At 40.1% G+C, this 26,845-nt stretch overlaps 1 protein-coding gene across 1 annotated transcript; it reads right to left on the bottom strand.

Annotated features, from left to right (window-relative positions):
• Nucleotides 1-13,418: 13,418 nt before the first annotated feature.
• LOC147463861 (putative protein phosphatase 2C 75) lies at nucleotides 13,419-23,934 on the bottom strand. Its single transcript, XM_086491663.1, has 5 exons — nucleotides 22,934-23,934; nucleotides 22,362-22,793; nucleotides 15,241-15,409; nucleotides 14,658-14,881; nucleotides 13,419-14,437 (listed from the first exon to the last, which is right to left on the bottom strand). Exons 1-5 carry the CDS (start codon nucleotides 23,213-23,215, stop codon nucleotides 13,655-13,657), a joined length of 1,890 nt encoding a protein of 629 aa, XP_086347789.1. The 5' UTR covers nucleotides 23,216-23,934; the 3' UTR covers nucleotides 13,419-13,654.
• Nucleotides 23,935-26,845: the final 2,911 nt, after the last annotated feature.

Below are 26,845 nucleotides of genomic sequence, written 5' to 3'. Positions count from 1 at the left end.
CAACACGGGGCCAATGGTAAAGAGGCCCAAATGAGAGATGGTCTATCAAAGAGCAAGGCTAACCAATGGAGCATAAGACCTTAGGGTTAGCTTCATTGAAGACCTCCAATAGTTAGTGTAAAAGTCCTTTGACCTTAGGTAAGCTAGGGATGAGCTTGAGGTGGGAACTCGGTCCAAGCTTGAGGTGCTTGAGGTGGGAACCCGGCCCAAGCTTAAAGTGCTTGAGGTGCTTGATGACTGAGGTGCTTGAGATGCTTGAGGTTCTTGATGATTGAGATGCTTGAGGTGCTTGACATGCTTGAGATGCTAGGGTTGTACCTGAGGTGAGAACCCAGCCCAAGCTTGAAGTGCTTAAGGGCCAAGCTTGTAGTGGGAACTGGGCCTATGCATGAGGGGCTTGAGGTGTCAAAAATTCAAGATTCAATCCCTACAAGGAAGAGGGGGGATGAGAGAGAACACCCACACACTCACACAAGGCATGCATGGTACAAAGAAAGCAGAAGGGACACTTGTCAAGTTCCTCCTCATGTTGCCCTCATGGTGTGCTTGAAGCCTATTGGTTGGCCACCCAAGGGATCCATTCATAATTTAGGAGATTTAGGAGATTTAATCGATTATCTTTGCATTTCTCAATTCCTCTCTCTCAAAGGGGAAAGGGGGACACTTGTCCCAAGGTTACCCTTGTTGCTTGTAATGCCTCCTGCTTGTGATTGGCTAGGCCTGGAGGGGTCCAATGAGCTTCAAGCATGAGCTATAAGGGGGGGGTTAACGAAAGCAAGCTAGGGGGTTGCTTAGGGGGTATACTAACCCACACATACACACACTCTCAATGTGTGCCATGCAAAGTGTAAGAGCTCCATCTCCTTCTCCAAGCTCCTTGAGAAGTTGAGAGCCTACACCAACACTCTTGGCTGTGGAATGAAAATCCAACCAAGAGCTATGCTTCAATGCTCAAGCTTTCCATTTTCTCCATCTTCATTACTATGCTATTATGTATGAAAGCAAGAAGATTGATGATAAGTGAGGAACTATTTCTTTCTCCTATGGAATACTTATTCTTCCTCTTCCCTACCCTCATTGCCTGCTAGCTCTATCCACCTTTGAAGGTGTTTGAGATCTTGGGGCTGAGGCTTGGGATAGTTAATGCTTTCTACAAAGTTTATGTTATGCTTATTGTAAGAAGGCTAATGGATTATTGCAAGTAGATTTATTACTTAATGCAGGTAGATTAATTGTTATTGCAAATTAGATTAATTCTTGCTTTGGGCACAAGTTGATGCATAAAATTTTACATCCTCATGCATTCAAATGATTTAGGGAACACAAGGATTGATGATGTTCACAAGTTCTTGATTGTTTTCAAGCTAAGATTGATTGTTTCTCTTAAGCAAAAGCTTGATGTATGAAGCTTCCTTCTTCATACTGCCAAAAAGGTCTCAAGGAACACAAATTTTGTATTGTAGCAAGTCTCCCTTAATGGGAGAATCTATAATATAGATTCTCCCTTAATGGAAGAATCTACAATACAAATTCCTATTGCAGGGAACACCGGCTCCACATAAATCCGGTCCTCAATTGTTGTCATGCTCTCTAAACTCTCTCTCTTGCAAAAGTATTGTTCATGCCTATTTAATCAAGTGTTATGATTAAGTTGCTACTACCAATTAAGTTCACCCTCTATGCTCTCAAAGTAATCTCACAAGTTGCTCATTCTAATTCTCTTAATTTCACTATTCTACAAGTTATTACTCCATTTACATTACATTGGTATCAGAGAATTTAGTTTCTCTCTTCTTGCTTAAGAATTGAGGTCCTTAAGTAGCCTATAAATGGTTGATGTTGTTAATTATATTAGGGTAAGTGGAATTGGGATCTATTATCGTTTTCTGTTGATCCCACTATGTGGGATATGGTGCACACCGAGAGCTTTGGACTTAATAATGGAGTCTTTTTAGACTTTCCTACGGCTTTACCATTTTTGAGCCATAAGAAGTCCAAAAGGAGCAACTCTGCTATGTTAGATCTACTCCACAACTCTCTATAATTAACCACTTTGAGCCGTAGGTGTAGATACTTAAGAGCCAAATTTTCAAAGGCTAAGAGGAGTAGCAACCGAATTTTTGAATTTCCAAAAAGTACACTAAGTAAACATACAAGTTTAATTAACATGGCTGACAATAACCAAGAGAGTAGAATGAACAATGATAGCTTTGATTTTGCACATGAAGGTGCTAATGATAATGCCCCCATGTTTGTGAATTACCTTGTTACTAGGTTGCAGCAAGCCATGGGTAACCCTACCTTGCAAGCCGAAGTTACCCAAAACCTTCGTGCTTATGGGATTTCCCTTCCTCTCCAAGAGGAGAGAGAGCTTAGGAGGCCTCTTGAAGAGACTCACAAATGAAGTCTCTCTCCCATACGAGAGGAGGAATCCAAGGAACGAGAAAGCATTGAATCTCCTAAGTCCTTCTCCTCGTCAGCCAAAAGGGAAGAGAGGAAACCAACGAAGAAAAGGGCAAGGAAGAGGCCACCCTCCTCTCCTTCTTCTTCACCTTCCTCCTCTTCTAATGAAAGCTACAACTATTCTCCTAGAGAATACAAGAGGGGAGGACATTACAAATCTTACCCTGCCTGGCGAAGGCCTCAAAAGCTCAAGAAGTTCAAGGAGGGAGGAAAGAGTATCTCTTTTCTCACCTATGATGGCACCTTTGGTGCTACTGACAAAGTGTTGGCCTTCATCCAACAATATGATGTGGCCTTTGGAGATGAGGGCTTCACAGAGTCCTCCAAGCTACACAATGTAGCTATGCACTTCCAAAAATCAGCTCGTCAATGGTGGACTAGCCTTCGAGGCAATGGCGAAGCCCCAAAGACATGGAAATCTCTATGAGTTTCCATCATGAAGCAATTCCTTACAAGCGATGCAAAGGACAAAGTGCTTACTGAATGGCACATCTTGAAGCTTCTCTCTCATGAGTCTATTCACAAGTATGTAGATAAGTTTTGAAATTTACATCTCAAAGCCACTGTCTACAAAAAGATAGACTTTGGGGAGGAAAAGCAACAGTTCTGTGTAGGTCTTTCTAAAGAGATGGCCAAGTATGTTAACTCGCAACAGCCTGGGACCATATCGGCCGTCATACACCACACTATGGTCGCCTCTCAAATTGATTTCCAACAAGGGGTTAAGAGAAATTCTAAGCCCATGGAAGTGAAGAATCAAAATGAGCCTAGAGGGAGAATAAATGCTCAAACTTCCTCCAAAGGAAAAACTAGCAACACTGATAAAAAAATCAAGGAGAAAGGAGTCTACAAAGGTAAGAATAGAATCTCTCCAAGAGAGCTAGAGTGTTATCGTAAGGATAACAAATGCTACAAGTGTGGGCAGCAAGGGCATGTCTATCCTGCTTGTCCCCAAAGAAATGCACGCAACGAGCCGCCTTAAGTTTCTATGTTTGAAACTTCAAAAGAGGATGCTCATAGCAAAAGTCTTTTGTCTTTCCTATGCTAGGAAAAACAAAGACATGTACATACCTGTTTATGAGTCGGGTAGCATCCTATCCCTTGTAAATATGCATGCTTTCGAAATGAAAATCTCTCATATCCATGATTTTTGTTAGAAATTTTGTAAATGAATTTAATGTTTCAACCAGTAATTTAAAAAAAAAGACGGGAATCAAGAGGAATTAGAGTTGTCTAAATTCCTAAATGGATTCCAAAATCTTTCTATTAATGATATTCCCGTGAGCTATCTCCACAATGAGGGGGCAATGGCCATGCAATGGAGTTTCTACCACGAAGCTCATTGCCTAATAAGCCTCCTTATCGAGCTTCATAAGCTCCACAAGAGGAGATCAAGAGGCAATAGCATGAACTGGTAAGTTTTGAGAGAGATTATCCTTTCTTCTAATCAAAAGAAAAGTGATTTTTTTTTTCAAGAGATTCAATAATTAGGTCACATTATCTCTAAAAGTGGTATCTATATGGATCCACAAAAGGTAGAGGTAATAAAAGGATGGCCTAATCCAAGGAATCTACATGAGATACAAAGCTCTAAAGGTATGAGTGCATACTATAGAAGCTTCATAGGAAAAATTCATGCTTATAGTCAGTTTAATACATGACTTTTTTTTTTAAAAAAATGTTGGACTGCAAAAGAGCAAAATGTTTTGAAAAGTTCAAAGAGAAGCCTATCTCTCAACTCATGCTTACACCACGGGATCTCTCAAAGCTATTTGAGGTCCAATGTAATGCTTGGGTGATTGCCGTCAACAAGGGCATTCCATAGCATACAAGAGTCAATCCAATGAGTGAATGTTAGGCATATACAAAAGGAGCTACGAGCTGTTTTACATGCCGTAGACACATGGAAGTACTTCTTGAGGACTGCAGCCATGATGCAAACCAAGCTATCCGACAAACAAATGAGGTGGGAGAGTTTCTTTTTGCAATTTAATTTTTATAGCGGCTCACATTACTAGCAAGCATAATCAAGTGGCCAATGCACTTTCATGATGGCCAAGAGTAGATAGGGTAACAATATCAACTTACAATGAACCAATCTTTTATGATAGTTAAATATGCTACTAACCCAGACTTTAGGAATATGGTAATAGCCTTTACAAATGAAAGAAAAAAGAACCATTCACTTTAGAGGAAGGTTATCTTCCATACCTTGGCTATGTCTTAATCACTTCCCATACTCCTCCCATATGCGGGGCAAACAAGTATTCAAACCTACTCATCTAGGAATAGAAGCATACTTGTATTGGCTTACCAAGAAACGAGAACATACAAGAGTATGTTTCAAAATATATGGTATACCAAAAAACTAAGTATGATAAAGACCATGGCTTGCCAACATCTAATTGCGTTGGATAGAAATCCTACCATGACCGCTAATTTCTGGTAGAGTCTCTATCAGAACTAGATTAACCCTCTTTTTCTAGACCTACTATTCCCAGCGGATGGCCAAAAGGAAAATAGCTAAACTAATGATTCTTGATCTACTAAAAGCCTATGATTGGAAGTAGATCAACGCTCAAAAATGGGAGAACTACTTACCCTATCAATAGTATGTCTCTAATGACATTGACCATACTTCTACGGTGATAGTACCTTTTAAGGTTAAAAACGGAAGAGCCAAAAGTCCCTTGTAGCATAAGGTACCTGGGAAGATCTTCATTACAAATGAGTATAGCCAAGATCAAAACGAATCTTTTTAGAAGGTTAAAGAGGCTATATCCATCTAATAGCTAGGCAAAAGAGGCTACTACCATTAGGCACAAAAGAGCCCTAGTCTTCAGTATAAAGGAAAAAGGGGTTGTTGCTACTAAGCACAAAAGAGCCTTAGCCTTTAAAGAAAAAAAGAAAAAAAATGGGTCTTACTAAACCTCTCCAAGGCATGACATCTAAGGGAAATTCCACGCAAAAATCCTACGGGCCACTAAAAGTATTATGCTAAGCTAGCACAAAGATACTATGGCCCCTTCTAAATTTTCAAGCCCATCAATAAGATGGCTTATCAATTAAAGTTGCCCGACTACTGGCTCATACATAATATTTTTCATGAGAGCCTATTCAGGCCTTATAAAGGAGAGCCACCAAGAGAGGCCATAATTGAAGGCGCACTAGAGATCAAGGATGAAGAAGAGGAGCTCCAAACCAAGTTCATCCTTCGACATGAAGATGAGGTATTAAGGAATGGTAAGATTCCTGATAGTATCTTATTTAATTTAAGAATTATCCTTTCAAAGATGCTAAATGCATGCAAAGAACATAGCTTAAGGATAATATGAACCTTGTTGATGATGCTTACAATGACACAAAAGAGCAAGCAAATGTAAAAGAAATGCATTTTAAATGATCAACGTTTTTGTCTTATAAGACTCTCTCTTTATGTTTTTGTGCACAAATTTTAAGAAGTATGCATGCTTAGAATCATGTTTGTGATGACGACGTCTCTCAAACACCAAGTAGAATTTGTCACTCTACTTTGGGAGAATGAAATGGACTAAAGAGTAGACATGCTTATGACAGCTATGTCTCTCAAGCACCAAATGGATTAGTCATCCATCAGATGTCATCGGGTAAAAAGATATCCTCTACCCGCTAAGTAAGATTGTCTAATGACTAAGGCTTTATCTCTTCTCCCTCATAGCTGAGGACAAATATGATCTCAACACGGGGCCAATGGTAAAGGGGCCCAAATGAGACATGGTATATCAAAGAGCAAGGCTAACCAATGGAGCATAAGACCTTAGGGTTAGCTTCATTGAAGACCTCCAATAGTTAGTGTAAAAGTCCTTTGAATTTAGGTAAGATCTTGAGGTGGGAACCCGGCTCAAGCTTGAGGTACTTGAGGTGGGAACCCGGCCCAAGCTTAAGGTGCTTGAGGTTCTAAGTTGCTTAAGATGCTTGAGGTGCTTGATGATTGAGATTCTTGAGGTGCTTGACATGCTTGAGATGCTAGGGTTGTACTTGAGGTGAGAACCCAGCCCAAGCTTGAAGTGCTTACGGGACAAGCTTGTGGTGGGAATTGGGCCTATGCATGAGGGGCTTGAGGTGTCAAAAAGTCAAGATTCAATCCCTACAAGGAGAGGGCAAGCCCTACAAGACAGGGGATGAGAGAGAACACCCACACACTCACAGAAGCATGCATGGTACAAAGAAAGGAAAAGGGACACTTTGTCAAGTTCCTCCTCATGTTGCCCTCATGGTGTGCTTGAAGCCTATTGGCTGATCCAATGATAATTTAGGAGATTTAATTAAATTTATTTGCATTTATCAAGTCCTCTCTCTCAAAGGGGAAAAAGGGACACTTGTCCCAAGGCTACCCTTGTTTCTTGTAATGCCTCCTGCTAGTGATTGGCTAGGCCTGGAGGGGTCCAATGAGCTTCAAGCATGATGTACAAGGGGGGGTCGACCAAAGCAAGCTAGGGGGTTCCTTAAGGGGTATAATCACCCACACATACTCACACACACTCTCAATTTGTGTTATGCAAAGTGTAAGAGCTCCATCTCCTTCTCCAAGCTCCTTATTGTAAGAAGACTAATAAATTATTGCAAGTAGATTAATTACTTAATGCAAGTAGATTAATTGTTATTGAAAAGTAGATTAATTGTTGCTTTGGGCACAAGTTGATGCATAAAAGTTTACATCTTCATGCATTCAAATGATTTAGGGAACACAAGTATTGATGATGCTCACAAGTTCTTGATTGTTTTCAAACTAAGATTGATTGTTGCTCTTAAGCAAAAGCTTGATATATGAAGCTTCCTTCTTCATACCGCCAAAGATGTCTCAAGGAACACAAAAATTGTATTGTACCAAGTCTCCCTTAATGGGAGAATCTATAATACAAATGGCTATTGGAGGGGGGACTGGCTCCACATAAATCCAGTCCTCAACTGTTGTCATGTTCTCTAAACTCTGTCTCTTGCAAAAGTATTGTTCATGCCTATTCAATCAAGTGTTATGAATAAGTTGCGACTACCAATTAAGTTCACCCTCTATGCTCTCAAGGTAATCTCACAAGTTGCTCACTCTAATTCTCTCAATTCTGCTATTCTACAAGTTATTAGGCCATTTACATTGCATGATCTTAGATATGATCAAGGCCAAAATAAAACCATGCACCCATAGCATTCTGATGTAATGAGAATAAACCTTGGTTGCACTATGTCCAAGGCATTATATTCATGACACAACATGCCATCTAGTAGACATACTACCTGATAGGAAAACTGACAAAATTTTTAATAGAATTTATCATCTTAAACAAAGAGTATGCATTTTATTTGCATACCTCGTATATGTCATAAAAAGTACTTGGAAAACTTGCAAAAGTATTGCTTGACTGAAATGTATTCGGTGTCCCGTTGCACCAAATCTGCAACATCCTAGTACATTCTCCATCTTTGGACATATTGTGACTATGTTAGTCCATAAATTAGTAAGAGACCATAAAATTGACACCTAGTAACAACGAGCACTTTGCTACAAGAACTAAGTTTGGCTAAAAATACATGCATAAAGAAGAACTTTACTGTAAATTTTAGCAAAAATTATGTCGAGAACTTTGGTATAAATTATGATGAGGACTTTGTTATAGGAATCAATAATTCAATGATATATAAGAAATTAGACTTTGGACTTAATAAAAGAAAATTTAGATCCATGTTAAGACTTTGCCCCTACTAAATCCTTGTGACCCCTGATCATTGATTGTAAAAGAATAATTCCACCAAAACTAAACTTAATCATTCACAAAGCTTTCCATAGCAAAAGAAATACATGGCATGATATGTGTAAATTGAAAGAATATGTTACGCTTGTTAGCTTGTCATTGATGGTCTTTCCATAGCATCCTAGTTCCTTGAGCTACAAAGAAAACTGTTTTTGAAAGAAAACAACAACTTCTGCTTGATTCATACTCACATATTTCGTTATTTACTAAAATTTGGGCAGCTGGAATTTGAAACCATGTTGTACAATCTCCTTAACAGGTTTTTTCCATACCAATTCTAACGACTGTGTCCCATCCAAATTGGTTTGCAACATTTTAAAATATTAAGGTGAAAATAAAACTATATCACCAAATCTCGTAACACTTTGAATAACCGGTCATGATTGACAACCAACCAATAGTCATCACAAATGTTGAGAAACATTGGACCAATAACTTGCAAACATTGCACATCTAAATTGTAGGAAAAGAAAATTGTAGCTCTAAGTCTTAGAGGAGATACACGATTTCATCCTTGACTAAGAGGAAGATAAAAACTTGTGAATAAAATCTATGTTTGCAATGAGTGGAGTCGCCTCCTTGCACTATCTTAGCTGCAAAAGACCATATTAGGTACTTTGGTAAAAATCTCACATTATGGGAATCTCCAAATCAAGCGTGTTCGTGTAATTTGGAAATTTCCCACTAAATGAAAAAAAATGAGGTAATTGTGTTCAGTTATGGTTGGTAGTTAGAGATGATGATCTTGTAAATTGTGGTATTGATAAAAATCAAAATTTAGGAGAATACACAAGATAGAATTAGAAGGAATACCATGAATTAAATAAAACAAAAGAAGATAGAACCGTTGATCTTGTTTATGAAATGAGGTAATTGTGTTCAGCTATGGTTGGTAGTTAGAGATGATGATCTTGTAATTGTGGTATTGATAAATACCAAAATTTAAGAGAATATACAAGATAGAATTAGATGGAATACCATGAATTAAATAAAACAAAAAGATACAACCACAGATCTTGTTTATGAAATTGAGCAGTACAATGACAATAGGAGTTCCCATAAACCTATTTCTCATTTGATTCCATATCCAACCTTTGATTCAAGCATGGTTGATGTGCATAGTTCATCCCTGCTCTGGTGTTGAGAGCATGCCCTTTTGGAATCTTAATTCTAGAAAATGACCCCTTGTTTGTTTGGTCTCCAAGACCAAACAATTGCATCCACATTTTCCTACACATGTGGGTCCTTGTAGTTTATAGTCCAAAATCACTTCCAACAATTAGTATAAGCTTGAGAATCTATCATACCACTATATTTAGCACAAGATTCTCTATATGGATCAAAAGATTTCTATATTTTGGCAATTTATTCTCTTTGTCAATGTCTGACAAAGCCATCACAAGCCAAATAGGATGTAGTTCTGTGTCACTTGGTAGTAGCATTATGAAGTCACTCTATTGCACATCAACCATAGGGTCAAATTGTTCCCTTGGTCTATCGTTGAGGTCCACAAAAATGATCATTTAACTCTTCCAGGCCTAAGAACCTTTCTGTTCCTTGTTGGAAATTCATCACATTGCTTTGTAATTGATGATATTCTTGAGTTGTTGGCCAAAATTTTTCAAACAGGAATGCCTTTGATATTCTACTATTCACAATGAATCGCAATGTCCTTTTGTCCATCTCATGCCTTCTTTCTTAATGTCAAAACACAGGAGATGTAAGTTGTACTGGCCTCACCACTCCGGTGCAACTTAAGTTGTTGAGTTGTTGGCCAAAAATTTTCAAACAATAATGCCTTTGATATTCTACTATTCACAATGAATTGCAATGTCCTTTTGTCCATCTCATATCTTCTTTCTTTAGGTCAAAACATAGGAGGTGTAAGTTGTATGGCCTCACCACTCCATGTGTTGCTCTCATCTTTTGTCGCTCCGAAGGACAGTATCCGCTTTGGTTGTTATAATACATTGTAGTTGGTACTAGTGCTTGCTTATTAGATGCTTACATCAGCGGTGTGTATCTCATGTCTGCTGGCATTCTAGCACCTCGTAGTGGAGGTTGTTGTCCTAAGACAGGTTGTGGTCTTGAAACTCCTACTGGTCCTAAAAGGTTCCCTGGCATGTATCTCGGCATTGGTGGGACTTGTGCTAGCGCTATTTGGTTTTGTGGAGCATATGGACATTCATTCACATACCCCTTATTGTAATATGGTTTGTCCACTTCCGCTCTATCGCACACCACTTTAGTTGCTTTACTTGAGGCTCAGCAATTGAAGTGATCCTTTTTAGCATCTCTTCTATGAGTTTCTCATGGTTCAATGGTGATTCAATCTTTTGAACTGACATTGCAGGTCTTGAACCATTATTTTGAGAAGAGGAATCATCATCTTGATCCTTGAAATCCCCTTCCTTGTAGACTGCACAATTGTCTAGATATATAGAGCTTCCTTTGTCAATTCGTTCAGCATAGTGCTCTTTTTCATATGCAAGTCTTTTTGAAGGTCCTGACAATTGTTCAAGTACTCGTTATCATAAGAGAAAAGACATCACTTGATGGGATGGAGCAAATCCTTAGAGATGAAGACCAAAGGCAAGCCATGAGGACTATGCATGAGAGAGGAAGAACCAAAAGCAACATAATTAGTGATACATCCTCTCCTCCTCAACAAGAGGAAGAGGAAGATTCAACACTCAAAGAGGTAGATGAAGACAACATATCAACCACAACAATGCCAAACATTGTTATGAAGGTAAGTTCTCTAATGATAGAGGAAGCCATTCCTCTAGAGGGAGAGGTAGAAGCTATCCTAACTCTATCGAATGCATTTATTGTTCAAACTATGAACATCCTAAGAAAGATTGTAGGAAGAAGCAAGTTGATTTGAAGGGAGAATTACCACTTACATTGATGGAGAAGGATGTGCTCAAATATTCCAAGAGGATAGCTCTCCATTAATGTTTGAAGAGATCAAATAAGCGAACATTGTGACCATAGATTGAAGGATGATAGTGGGGTCCTACATAACCTCTAGCTAAATGTTTCTCAACTGTGGAAGCATTCATGTTGGTAATACCTACACTATGCATAGTACTCCTAATACATTTGTAGGAAAGCAGAAGTGCCCATTCAATCGAGAATATGGTTGAAGAAGAAGATTGGGAATGTACTCTTGGTACCCTCCATTACCAAATCACTTATGAGTTGGAGCTATGAAAAGAAGGGACTTAAAGAGGTGTTTGAAGGTCAATCATGTCTCATAATAGACCTAAGCAATCTCTACAAAGTCACATGGTGTGGCAACATCAATAGTTTGAGACTTCATATGGCACAATTTTGGTTGAGTAAAATTGTCAAATGGAGGCTAGCCATTGCATTCAGGTATGTCTTGTGTCTACTCGACTCCTTACGTCTACTTAAAAGGGGTAAGCCACAAAAAATTGAATCTCATTGCCATAAAATGGTTGTTTTCACCTAGCATTTTGACCTCTCCACTTTTTCAAAGCATACAATATAGTGTACAGTTTTCTTTTGTAGGCACAATTAATCGCATATATTCTACTAAGAGTATCCACTACACATTTTATCAATATTTGTGATACCGAAGCCAAGCATCATACTCAAAAAGAATCTCAACACACCTAACATTTTCACCCTTCAAATCAATTTGATTTATGAGTCATTTTATGCTCTCATGGTCAAACACAATGCATAGTACTCCTAATATGCATAGTACTCCTAATACATGGTCTAACACTATGCATAGTACTCCTAATACATTTGTAGGAAAGCAGAAGTGCCCATTCAATCCAGAATATGGTTGAAGAAGAAGATTGGGAATGTACTCTTGGTACCCTCCATTACCAAATCACTTATGAGTTGGAGCTATGAAAAGAAGGGACTTAAAGAGGTGTTTGAAGGTCAACCATGTCTCATAATAGACCTAAGCAATCTCTACAAAGTCACATGGTGTGGCAACATCAATAGTTTGAGACTTCATATGGCACAATTTTGGTTGAGTAAAATTGTCAAATGGAGGCTAGCCATTGCATTCAGGTATGTCTTGTGTCGACTCGACTCCTTACGTCTACTTAAAAGGGGTAAGCCACAAAAAATTGAATCTCATTGCCATAAAATAGTTGTTTTCACCTAGCATTTTGACCTCTCCACTTTTTCAAAGCATACAATATAGTGTAGAGTTTTCTTTTGTAGGCACAATTAATCTCATATATTCTACTAAGAGTATCCACTACACATTTTATCGATATTTGTGATACCGAAGCCGAGCATCATACTCAAAAAGAATCTCAACTCACCTAGCATTTTCACCCTTCAAATCAATTTGATTTATGAGTCATTTTATGCTTTCATGGTCAAACACAATGTCAAACTAAGCTCCATACCAATAATGTCTTCAAGTTTCAAAGCATACAATACAACATATAGTTCTCTTTTGTAGATATAATAGTTCTGTATGTTAAGTGTGCCATAGCTGTTGATGCTAAAGTTGCCTTGAGCTTTTCAAAATTATGCTACAAATTTTCTCCTAAAAACAAGTCTTACCTTTACCTTTCAAATTGGTCCGTTGAAGAAACAACAAATTTAGCATTATCCTAAAGAAAGTTGTGGTAAAAGCTTGTGGACCCCCAAAAGAATTGAAGCTCCTAAATGTATAGCTATGTATGACATCTCCATTACCACCTGGGTGTTTTTCCTTTCCTAAAGAACACTTTAATATTGAAACTTAAATATATCTAAATAAATGTTATGGATAAAGTGAAAATTTCAATGCACATCTAAATTTCTTGTACACATGGGCAAGAGAGAGACACTAGGAGGAGACCATAGACCGGAGTTGGTGAACGAAAGGAAAAGAAGAGGGGGGGGGGGGGGGGGGGGGGGGGGGGGGGTTGACTGATAATGAGCGGCCCAGAAAAAGTGGACATGAAAAAGGGGATAGTGGTTAGGGGAGAGAATGGTAGTTTTTTGGCTTGCAAGGAAGATGTGTGGATTCATGTAAGAATAAATGCATATTGTGTGCAAAGGTTAAGAAATCAATGACAAAAGCTTCACCTTGCGAGAGTAGGCCGGACGCCTGTGCCCAACCCCCCGGCTCGCTAAAGTTTTAAAAAAAATGCATATTGTGCCTAGAGGTTAAGAAATCAATACTTGATACAAGATGGTCATTATTGAGGGGTTAGCCCTATTAGATATTGCACCGTTCTCAAATGTACTTGGTTAAGCATTAGGGAATTTAAGTTTGAGTTGGTGGACGCAATGCTGCGATATTACAAGTATCAACTTACAAAAATGGTGCCTAATCCCTGAATATGGGGGGCTAGTGCATAGAATATGGTAGACACAGTGGATATGAACGTTGAAGACTAGGGTTCGAATCCCACCGTTCACGCCCTTCTCATCGATGGGTCATCACCCTCCTTGAAGCGAGGCAAGTTCAAAATGGAGTTCACCCTCACTACTCCTTCAAGTGCAGACCACTCGTCATCATCTTCTTGCCCACCATCGCCATTGGAGCTCATGTATTCTGCAAGGCTTCTACGTGGCGGAGACATTGCTGTCTGCTCTTTACCCTTCCTCTGTAAGCTTGAAGAGCCAGGCAAATCGATCATTTGGATTTCCAACACAGAAGGGGGGCTTGCCTCATCGGTATCTACAAAATACCCTGGATATGGTGTATTGTTTGGAGAGCTCTCTACATCAATGCGGTGGTGCGATGTGTGCGCTCCGCCCGAGAGGACATCCCACATTATCTCCTCTGGTTCCACTCCATGTATTGCACTTGGGTCAGTTATGTATGAAAGCTGACTTGACTGCATCTCTCTTGATTTCCTACTGTGTGAAGGAGGAGAGGAGGGTGCAAGTTTGGGCGTGTCTTTGGCAGGTATGATATCCTCATCTTCCTTCTCGTCGTCCCCATCATGATCCTCGTCGTCTCCTTCACTGTAGTAGTAAGTGGATGTGGCTGCTGGACTATGGCACCGCATGGTTGTGCTTGCTTCTTGATGAAAAAAGAGGCATATAACCGCGCAATCGTCCACCTTGGATGTGGGATACTTGAGCCTCCATGCGCGGACTGCTGTCTCTACAAGGAGTCGTGCGGCAGTGACTCTCGAGGGTGCGCATGCCACTACCTCCACAGCTTGGCTATTGCTCATAACATCCCAAATCTGTGAAATGGAATGACCATATTTCTTGAGGCATTAGAGACCGCAATGCCAATGGTACATTCTTTAGCAAATCACAAAAGGACACATTATCAAGATTCCAAGCATATTCCAAATCTTTGTCTCTAAATTGGTGATGGATATGTTTGTTTCCCTAGCAAAGCACGTCTCATAATTGGCTCCTTTACCCTATATGCTCATCAACGTGCTGTGATTTGCTTACCCCATCTGTCGCAAGGATGACGAATTGATCATTAGGAGTGAGCGTCCTGTAGGTGATGTCGGGCACCGAGATGAGGCCGTAGTCCTTAAGGCAAAAATCTCCAAAGGCCCTAGCCATGGCCAGGCCTGGAGCATTGTCGTAAGGCAACCACACTCTTGCCACGTCTGGCTCATCTTCCATTGCAAAAACTCTTCCTTTGCACCTTCTTATCCTCTCTGCCTCCCCTGCATAAAAGTAAATACGACAATCTTTGTGAGAGACCAACTCTCTTCTTGTTCTCATCTTACTTCAAATGTGCAAACATGCAAAGCATGGGTGTATGTGTATAATGCTAGATGAGAATATCATGTCCACTCAAATCAAATCATGTACATTAACGCTTGGAGAACTGCTGAGACTAGCATGCCCACAATGCTGATGCGGGATTTTTTTCACTTTGCAAATGTTGATTTACAATGACAGCCATTACATGTAATCAAACGGACCATATCGTCGAAATGCTTTAAACTGTCAAACGCGATTTTAGTTTGGACTGAGACAACAAAGACTTTTGATCCATGAAAAAGAAGTGATTTCCATTTACTTGGTAAATTTGGCTTGAGGTCAAGAGTAAGTTGGATTGCTTGGAGCTTGCTTGTTGGTTCCTTTATCCCAGTCTTGCGCCTTCCTCTTGTATTTGAGTGGCCAGAATGCATATAGGTAGCTAGGACGGCCCTCGAATCTCCCACATTCCCCATCATAAGCTCCATCCCCTACACCATTGCAATCAAGAATCCACATATTACTTAGTTTAGCAGTGCCAAAAAATAGCTATCTCTTGCATTGATGGCACTTGGTAGGCAAAATGCGTGCACGGGCCAGTAGATTCGGATCGTTAATGGAATATTCACAACCCATATTTATCATAATGTGCATACTTTGGTTATTCTTCTTAATCAATAAGCCCTTGCTCTAGTGTGTGCTAAAGACAAAGTTCTGTTAGTAAACATTGCTTAATTTTGTTGCTAGGAGGTTAGCAATCAAGGTTCGATCCATCAGATTGACCTTTCATCACCAAAAGGAATCAAAAGAGGAGAAACCACATTTTTATACACATGCACACATTTTTACACATACGCATCCGCACAGTGCACGCACACACATAGCCTACTATCATATATTATTAGATGATTAGCTATTGATAAAATATTCTATTCCATATCTGGCATACCAACAAGTTAATTAAGATTAAAATGGCCTGCCTTCTACATTAACAAAGCAAGGAGACTAAACAATCCAAATATGATAAAGGCAAGGGGCTTTAAGCGCACTGCTATGGATCAACCCTTGCGACATGCGGGTGTGTGTGGACGCAATCCTGTAAAACTTGCTGATGGATTGCAAAAAAAAAAAAAACTGTGGCAACATAGCAAGTTGAATTGAAATTGAAAATGATTAACCTTTTCATAAGCCTAAAAGACCTCTATACATGAAGTACAAAGAGAGATATATTTATTGATTTTGCTCTCTCTCTCTCTCTCTCTCTCTCACACACACACACACACACACACACACACATTTTAAAAAAAGGAAAATCATATGCATAAGATTTAATTTCAAAAGTACCTAATTTATAATTTCAAAAGTACCTAATTTATAATATCTTAAAATGAACCTTATTATGACTTCATAAAACTAAAACTATAAGAGAACTCATAACAAAAAGAGAAGAAAAATAGTATGTAAATTATTTAATTTCAAAGAACATTATTATGACTTCATGTGACTAAAACCATAATTGATTTATAGATAACCACCTCAAAGTCATGATTGTTTTGAACTAAAAGGAGGAAAAACAATTGCTTAGACCAATCTCATCATCTCTATATTATTGAGTGAAGAAAATACTATACATCAAAAACTCATCATCACTTTGCGCTTAGCAAAAAAAAAATCACCCCACCACACACACAAGAAGTTTTGGACAAATTCTCACAATAATTCCCACATTCTAACTTACCTCAACATCATGAGCTTCTATGAGGGAGGCACCGGGCCGGGGGTCCCGTGCCCCCAATCGTACCTACCTAGGTATGCGGTGCCTCCCGAGCAGAAGCTCATGATGTTATGCATTGTATGAAAAACACTGAAAAAGACTGCGTTTTCTTACATGAGAAAATTTCCAAATCTTCTTGTGATAGTCCTTCCTTTGGCAAGCCAAAAATGACAAAATACAGATGCGATCTATCATGTCGGTGTGAAATATGCTCTTTACTATTTTAAAGCTCACCTCTAAATGGGACATATCTATTTGGATCCAATCAGATGGTTGGATATTAGCCGCAATCTGCGTCCGTTGATCCCCTCTAGTTGAGAGGTGTCATTTAATGTTGTGGTGCAGGTTTGTATCGAGTTAATTCTATAACGTCTAACATGCTCACCCAATATCACAATTTTCACTATCAAGGTGTCTAGAAATGTCCCCAAGGATCATGGGCCGTGGCTGAAATTTTTTGAGGAGAAATAGGCCTTTGATGGAGACTTATTTCCTACCTTGCTTCTATGAAGACAAAGCTTGGGTTTCTTTTGCAACTTAGACTTTATGGAGGACTTCATCTACAACTTTTGAGGGCCATTAGAGGCCTTTGTAGCCTTCCATTTTTGGGCTAGCAAGTTTTAGTCACTCAATTGAGCACGTTAAAAAAGGGAGAAATGACCAAAATGCCCCCTAAAATTTATGAAAACATCCCTCATACTTTTCAAATTTTGACAAACATTCCCAAAGTACCCCTTAAAGTTTATCTCAATCTCACAAACATTGAAACTTCCCCAACAATCTAGCCCCGAGGTATTGACTAAAGATTACCATATGGGATAACGAGAAGGGTCTTTTATAAGGAAACAAGGATATAATTTACAAAGAGCATCCTATATATAGGGGTCAAAAAGGAAATTTTGGTGCACGCAGGCGACATCTCCGTAGTACAACTAGTGAATCCCCCAGGAATCTATCACTCGTGAATACATCATCTTTGCCAGGCAAGGAGAGGATACAAAGAAATTTGTTGAAGATATGATAAGCAATTTGGAAGCCAAGACACAAGGATATAAAGCGAGGCTCGACTTCTCAATCATGAACACAAAGCGTACACACCTAGTCTTAGTAGGGAGAGACTCCTCGAAGAAGAGAACCTTCACTCAATTAGAGTTAGCAAATGAAATCACTAGAACTTGAGAAGGAAAGGACGGTGTTGGAAGCATCGTTGGGCTGCATGTCGGCTTGATGCTGGGAAGCAGAGCCACAAAGGTTGTTACACCACATTTCTCTAAAATTTGTAGGTTTTCTCGCCTTCAAATCTAAATTTGGAGTTGAATTTCAAAACTTGCAAGTGCGATAACACTAAACCTAGGTCTTTTCAAGCACTTGGTGTAAGTCTCTTGCCAATTTTAAAGTTGACTTTCAAAATTTGTGAGTGGGATTACACTAAACCTAGGTTTTTCTATAGCAGTCAGTGTAAATCTCTTCACCAATCTAGTAACGTCTTTAGAATGGACAATGAACTTTTATTTTTTTTCATAAAGATTGTAAGTACAAAGTTGAGATAACAAAAGTCCTAGATGAATCTAATGCATAGGAACATTGAATGCAAAGTTGGGACAAATGAAGTAGTCAAATTCCAAAGCAACCAACTCTAGTCTCACAAGGCTAAACCCGCCTTCACTGCAATACGAACTTCACTTTGCAACTCACTCAACACATAGAGTTTGGTCAAATTGGATATATAGATTGATTATCATTATAAAAAAGGAGGTTAATAATAGATTTTCCATAACAAAAAAGATTTCTTGCCACTTTGAGGCTTAAGCAATGAGAAGAATAAGCAAGGGAGCTCTCTAAGAAAGCCTTGAAATAGAGAGAGTCCATGAATGCTGGAAGCAAGGCTAAGAGCTCTGATACCCACTCGGACTAGTAAATTTAGGGAGATGTTGGTACGTTCGTAAAGCTAATGAATAACCTTTTAAGACCCTGTTAGGTAAGTTTATACTAGGAGTGTTTCATGGTGGTATTCTAGACATTAGCAAAACTAAGTTAGAGCATTGCAACATATAGCCCTATTTGTATGGTGCCAAATCTATGGTAGTGTTTCACCTACGAGCTTAGACATCACAAAGGGAAACAAATTAATATTTCTTTGGTAAAATGCCAATGATAGCGGTCTACCTAGTGGATATTATTAAATGGAAACATAAACCTAATCCTACATATTTACCATACATAATGAGAATCCTAGTTACCAATGAATTAAGAAAATGAGGCATCAACAAGTGCCTTAGAGAGTTTCAAGTGGAAGAAACTACCCCTAGATCCCGAGGCGTGCACCTTGTAGATATATAGGTGTATGACGTGCACTCAATAGGAGGATGTATTATCGCTATTATACATTTACACTTACAAGAGGGAACAATTTTTTTTAAAAAGTTGTAAGTTTGTAAAGAAAGAGGGGTGTTTTTATTCAAAATTTGAAAAATGCGTAGAGGATTTTTTTTACTAACACTTGATTGCACGTGATACCTAATTTCTTTTAAGATGCACCCCTCGAGCCAAGATGATTCACTATTTACGGTATAAAGGTAGAGTGCCAAGTACTATACAAGAGTTATGAAAGAGAATGGGAGAGCATCAGTATGGATTTTTTGTAGGATTTTTAGAGCAAAAAGGGGGCACAAGTCTATCTAGGTTATTGTGGATAGACTAACCAAGATGGCAAGTTTTACTCCTAAGAGTCTAATGTTAAGACTCCTAAAGTAGCTATGTTAGTTGTTGATGATTATACCGACTATATGGTCTACCAACATATATCAAGTCCGACCGGAATAAGAAATTTGACACCTGTTTTTGAAAGCATTATAGGAATTTGCTACGAGACTTATGATGGGTAGTATGAAGCATCCAAGATTAGATTGTCAAGCAAAATGAGTTGACCAAATCCAAGAAGATAAGTTCAGAGCCAAGTCTCATACTTACCTATTGTTTGCATATGAGAGTGCCAAGCAGTCTCACACTTCACCATATGTAAATCATTTATATTGATGTACATGTTTAAAACAGGGTTGCAGAAGGAGAAAATGAAGGCAACTAAATTCCTTTTGGAAGACATGAGGAAATGCTTAGATTTTCTAAGAGTGGAATTAAAAAGTCTCAAACTAGAGATCGAGTCGAGTCGATGCTCATCCACATTTAAGGCCATTTATTGTCGATGACAAGGATGAAGTCTATTTAAAAATGCTCCAAAAGAGCTTGAAAAAAGTGTGAGACCATGACATTGCTATCACCAAAACTTGGTATTGTGGACCTTCACAGAGAGTTGGAAAGATTTCTTGCAAACTCCGGGTTGTTGAAAAGTGCATGCAATTGAATATTTTATAGGGGAAATCAATGAAATGATCAGAATTTCTAAGAGGAGCTTACAACTTTAGTCACATGAAAAAGGAAAATGGTATAACCTTTCTATCACCCACATGTGGTAGATTGGTTATGCCATTTTCCTCTTGATTAAGAGGTCTTGAGGTCAACTCTCATCGTCGGATAGATCTTAAAGGTCGCTTGGGATAGTTTCCTACGATGTTAAAACTCTCTTCTTCTTCTTCTTCTTCTTCTTCTTCTCTCTCTCTCTCTCTCTCTCTCTCTCTCTCTCTCTCCCCATATTACAAATTAATATCTTTTATTGGTTATGCATCTAAAGAGTGCATTCCCCAATTGCAAAATGGCGACTACATTGGAGGTTAATCCAAATAAAGAAAACATCCGACGAAAAATAAAACTATTTTTTGCTTTTCAACCTCAGAAGTATCCTAATATATAGGCATATAAGATGCAAAAAAGTGCTCCTCACACTGTGTGATCTCATCTCTATCATAGCTATCAAGGTGGGTAGAAATAGAAGATTTGTCATCAAGCCTAAAGGAGATAGACAGTACTAGTACTACTGAAGAAGAGGGACCATCTAAATAGGTAGAATTCTCGTTGTGGAATCCCTTCACCTATATACCATAGTGTGATGAGGCACCCCTAACTGCCATAATTGTCTTCTTTTCCTCTCTTCTTCTAGTCCATTCTACATTTGTTCTAAACCCTTCACCTATATACACCACAGTGTGATGAGGCACCCCTAACTACCACAATTGTCTTCTTTTCCTCTCTTGTTCTAGTCCTTTCTACACGTGTTCTAGTCCTTCTAAAATACATGTAGCTAAGGGACTCATGTTGAGCCTCTTGTCTCTCCTACTCCTCTGCTTGCTTTCTTTGCTCATGCACAACCCCATGTGTACGTGTAGTTTCCATGTGACCTAGTCTCTTACAAGCAAAGCAATAAGGAGGAAGTACGTCCCAACGATCATTCTATGATGTAGTCACTCCAATTTGAGTTTGGGAACCAAACGTTAGCTTGCTACTTGAACCCTCAACCTTCCAAGTACATTACACTATTGTCATTGTGAGCATACTACACTGCTTACCGTGCATATTTTCCCTATGACTACGTCAAAAGCAAGGAATTAGATGGTGAATTATATCACAAGCGCACAAGTTAAGCACTACACTATTGGCACACTTTCAACTGTCTCAAAATTGTAAGCATAACACTTAATCCAATGATATAATTCATATTTGTTTCACATTTGTTGACAAGAGACCGTGTGAGTTCACATAACCCGCACTGTTGCTCCACCCGCAAATTTGAGGTTTACATCTAAAATTTACATTTGAAGGTGAGAAAACCTACAAAATTTGTCCCCAAAGAGTTGGTTTAACAGTAAGGGTTTGGCCTCTCAACCTACGGGTTGTGGGTTCAAAACCCCGTTGGGTCACACTCTAGAGGGACACCTTGTGCTCACCTGATGTTCACGTTGCTAGGGCTCTTACGCTTGGACACTCGAGTGCATCCTCCTCCTGGGGTGGGTCACCGGAGGAGGAGGTTCCTAGTTGGTTGCTACAAGTTCTCTCTGTCGTTCCTAGCACGCGGTGCATCAATTAGGTGGCCATGGTGATGTTTATGGGTGGCTCTTGCACGATGGTACGCGGCCCTTGTCCGACCATGTAACATGGCTCATATTTGGAAGGAATAAGCACCTCCCGGTGTGGGCCCTCTAGTGTGTCGAAAAAAAAGCCTACAAATTTTAGAGAAACTTAGTGGTCAATTTACCTCGGAAATTTCTCATATGTAGGTTTTGCAAAATAGTTTTGTTTTTTTTTTTTGGGGTGGGAGGGGGGGGGGGGGAGCATTCACAATGAATTTAAATTTGCGTTCTATGTTCAAAAAAATAGTTGACAATGAATGAGCGCGTGGATCCCTCCCTTTGTGGATCCGACATCGCGCTTCTTCAATATGCTACTCCCAAGAATCATTGTACGTTGGAAAAATGGAGATTGAATTAACAACGATTTTATAAAATTAAGATTAAGAAGGTTAGTGTTTTTTGTTATTTTTTTAAAGCTTTGGCCATCCCTCAAGCAACTACTCGCACGTTCATCCCGTGGCGCAGAGAGAGAGAGAGAGAGAGAGAGAGAGAGAGTCTATGGTAAATGAAATGGCCATACTACAGAGACTCTCTCTCTTTCATTTACCATATAAACACTCTCTCTCTCTCTCTCTCTCTCTCTCACACACACACACACACACAGAGACAGAATTGAAATACACCAAGAAAAACAAACTCATTAATTACCTGCTGCAGGAGGATGATGGCAGTAGTGCCGCTGCAAAAACAGTCGATCGTCGGCTGCATCCGTAGATCCCGATCCATCGAGCGGAATCCCCTCATGAAGGACTCCCTCCACACCCTCATTGCCCAGCTACACCTTTGTTGCTCACTCTGCCTTGAATTGTGATTGACATCCTCAAAATTTTGTCGACCCTGGCGCTTGGCATATCCCGAATTCTCATCGGGTTTCTCATTGCTATCGCCTTCTTCGTCGCTTTCATCATCCCCATCTTCTTCGTCTTCGATGATGTTTATGTCTCCCCTCATGCGCGCCTTCCACAGGCCCATCAACTTGGTGGGCAATGTGTCTCTCACCTTCCTTGCTACTAGATGGCCGTATGGCCCGTGCCCGTCGAACACGCAACACAGCAACGTGTCCTGCCTTGAAGCAAAGTGCTGCAAAACAAAGCCATAGCCATTTAATGCCATACATTGTCACGTTTGTTGATATGCTACAAGAAAATTGAAGTCACTCCTGTTGTGCCACAAACACATGTGCATACAGACATGTCAAAAATTGATGATCTTGTGCTCACCTCCCACACAAGCATGGCATCCTGATTGGTGCCCTTCTTGCCTTGCTGCGTGTAGGCGCATGCCGAGCTCGTGCTGCCATTGTTGTAAATGCGGCCAGGGATCCGAGACAGAATCTCGCTCGTCTGCGCCTCGGCACTCAGAGCCTGTAATAGATGCTTCCTTCTCTCCTCATCCATTTTCTTCTTTTTTCTCTTCTTGTTCTTGCCTGTGATAGACTGTGCGATGCGCGGCCGGCACCACTCCTCCTCATTGCGCCGATTGACGGAGCAACTGGAACCCATCAACCAAATTCAATTCATGCAACTAAAATTGCACTATACAGATAAGAGCTCAATTAGCTGTGTATGAAGAGCTCTGCCTAGCTAGAGAAGGTCCGGTGTGTTAACAAGTGCTCAAGAGGGATGGAGGAAATCTAGAAGCTTTACATCAAAGCATCATGGATTAAACAGAGAGATCTAGATGTGTGTGTGTGTGTGTGTGTGTGTGTGTGTGTGTGTGTGTGTGTGAGAGAGAGAGAGAGAGAGAGAGAGAGAGAGAGAGATGAGTTGACAAGCCCATGCACGGTTATGTGAAGGCAAAAAGCTCGGAGTCTACACACACACACACAGAGAGAGAGAGAGAGAGAGAGAGAGAGAGAGAGAGAACTTAGGAGACACGGAAAAGTTGGAAATGGGAGATAGGTTGAGAGAGAGAGCACCCTCTTCGTGTGTGAGTGTGTGTGTGTGTGTGAGAGAGAGAGAGAGAGAGAGAGAGAGGAACTCCAAAGGTCGCTTGAGGCCCAGTATTTTATTTTGAACCCTCTTAATACATCCCAGCCAAAGTCATCCCAGCATGAATTTTATTATAAAGAGTCATGCCTCTAATGCACATTCAAGGGCTCACTTTTATTCTTCTTTCCTATCCGAAGGCGCTCATGCCTCATAAATTTTACATAGAGGTGTGCAAGTCATGACTTGGGAAAGACAATGACACCCCACAACCTCCTATACTTAATTTTTGCTAACTGGTAACAGCTAGGATTCGTCACCCCCTTTGTTACACGTGTGTGTGTGTGTGTGTGTGTGTGTGTGTTTTTGTTCTCCACATGATCTTAAAACACTCCCTTCGAAAGGCTTTTAAGCTACCAACAATGCAAAAATCATGGTGGTTTTCTTTCTTAGGTGTCTTTCAAGGCTTCATGTGACACATTTGAAACAAGACGTGAATGTCGTCTCGATAATAGCATATTTGGTTTTGCAAACGATAAGCATCCCTTTCTTCTCTCGTAGTGCTTGCTTGTGGGAGATGATGTTTTCTTTACATGCATCCCGCGTCAAAGAGTGGGAAGTTGGGGAGGTATGTGTTCTCTCTCTCTCTCTCTCTCTCTCTCTCTCTCTCTCTCTCTCTCACACACACACACACACACACACACACATACACATAAATAGATAGTTATACTAATTAGAATTGCACCAAGCCAATAATTTTTAAGTTTTGACATGGATAACAACTGATAGGCTCTTTGACATCTAAAGAGCAAGATATAAAGGTTGAGGAAGTTACCTCCAAGAGTGAAGAAATGGATAAGAAAGGGAAGAAAAAGGAGACACAAGAAAGTCGCGAAGCTCTTGAGAGGCAAGTCAACCAAATGCTCCCTTCACTTAACCCAAATGGATTTCTTGTGTTATGCTTCCTTCCAAATGATCAATGTAATAGAGAGGATCATGTGACCCTAGATATAGAGAGCCTAAAAATTCTATCTAATTGGACCCTTGACATGAATGATCCAATTTTTTACTTCGCAATGAGGTTTCTCCAAGACCTGCATATTTTGACTTTAATGTTACCATATACATGTGGTAGTGATGTGTGTGAACACACTAGGACCGCCGGGGAATTTTTTCCCTCTTTAGGAGGTTTTTTCCCCGTGCATAGTATATACGCCCATCACTCTAGGGCTATCTATCTTTCCATTGCACACTAAGTAACACACTCTCTATTGTGTGCCTTGAGCTTCCTTCGTCTTCTCCAAGCTGTGTGTGTTTCTCTGCAACCCTAATTCCAACAATTGGTATCAGAGCAGGTCACGTCCTCCCGGGCTTAGTCGCCAGCTGCTCCAGCACACGCCTGCTCACTTTCTCCGATTTCAGTGAGCTTTGGCGAGCGTTCGCAGGTCGACAAATATTTTGGGACAGCTCGAAGAGCTTGGTCTGCTCAGAATTTTGATTTGGGCTCATTTCGGCCTCCGTTTCCACTACAGGCAGTACTGCACAGGCTATTTCGTCATTTTGTGCAGATTTTCTGTCAGTGCCATTTTCTGCATAACCGGTGCCTTATAGTCTTCTACGGTTTGTGCTATATAGCACAAGTTATTCCCGCTCCATTTCTCCTATTTTCGGGCAGTTTTCACATCAGGTGCAGCATTTACCATGGCTGACAACAACAACACAGATGTGTTCAAGATGTTTGCTGCTGAGGACAGGTTGGATGGGGACAACTACCCTATGTGGGCTTATATGATGCAACATGTTCTTGTGTCAAAAGGTGTCTGGAACATTGTGCAGGGCATTGATGTACGTCCTGGTTCTGAAGATGTAGGCGATGTTGAGGATGTTGCAGGTCTTGCTACAAGGATTGCAGCTATTAGAGTTGTTTTGCCTACGGCAGAACAAGCTCGTTGGGATGTTAAGGATGCGCAAGCTCATGCATTGATTGCGTTGTCTGTGGAGCGCACCATTATTCCTCACATCCGTTCAGCAAAATCTGCAAAACAGGCTTGGGATATTCTAGCAGGTCTTTATGCAAGCCGCAATGAGGCTAAAATTGCTTTGCTGCGTAAAGAGCTAGAGTCGAAGATTATGCATGAGGAAGATGATATGGACACTTTCCTTGCTAGTGTCAAGGATATCAATGAGCAACTCATTTCTGCAGGTGAAGTCATTTCGGACAGTTCCCTTGTGCAGACTGTTCTTGATGCCTTACCAGATTCCTACCAGACTTTTGCTAGTACTTGGAGACTGATGACCCAAGGAAATCCTGAAGTTGTCAAGTTTGATGCATTATGCACATTGCTGTTGCAGGAGTCACTTTCTAGAAAAAACAGGACTAGGCAGCGTGCAGTTGAACAGGCTTTTATTGCTTCTCAAAGAAAGGGTGGTAACAGTAATGCAGCCACTTCTTATGGTTCTGCTGCGAGTGGCAAAAATTCTGTTTCTAATGCTTCTGCTGGCAGCACTTCGTCTGGCAATTCTGGTGATAAGAGCAAAAAGAAGATGCGTTGCCATTATTGTAAAGCCAATGATCACTTGATCAAGTCGTGTCCTAAGTTGAAGGCCAAAGACGCTAAGAAGAAAGAGGGTGGTTCCACTGCAAATGCTGGTTCCACTACAAATGCAGCCATTGTTGAGTCTTCTGTGAAAGGAGATTGTGATGTTGATGTTGATGCAGAATGGGCTTTTAGCGCAGAGTGCACTTACAATCCTGCTGTCCATGATGCATGCTTGTCAGTTGCTGCAGATTCACATGTGTGGTATTTCGACAGTGGTGCTACAAAGCACATTACCTCACATCGTGAATTGTTTACCTCTCTCGAGTCTGTCCCTCATGGGAATTCAGTCACTTGTGCCAACAACGCCTCTTATCCAGTTCAGGGAGTTGGAAAGATTGTGCTCACTGCTGCTAATGGCAGTTCCTTCACACTTGTTGATGCACTTTATGTACCTGGGATCAAGAAGAATCTCTTGTCTGTATCCGCACTTGCTAGACTTGGACTTGTAGTCAAATTTGTGGATGACAGATGTACTGTTCATGATCTCAGTTTTGGTGATGAAATTGTTGCATCTGGGCTTTTGTGCCGTGGGCTGTATAAGCTCACTTTGTATGACAAGTGTGGACAAAATTTTGCAAATGCTGTTGCAGATTCAAGGGCTATT

Source organism: Adiantum capillus-veneris, chromosome 2 (genome assembly GCF_014529385.1).
Source record: "Adiantum capillus-veneris isolate H3 chromosome 2, ASM1452938v2, whole genome shotgun sequence".
Classification (NCBI taxonomy): domain Eukaryota; kingdom Viridiplantae; phylum Streptophyta; class Polypodiopsida; order Polypodiales; family Pteridaceae; genus Adiantum; species Adiantum capillus-veneris.
The sequence above is the reverse complement of the archived record's forward strand: the minus strand, read 5'-3'. Positions and strand labels throughout refer to the sequence as shown.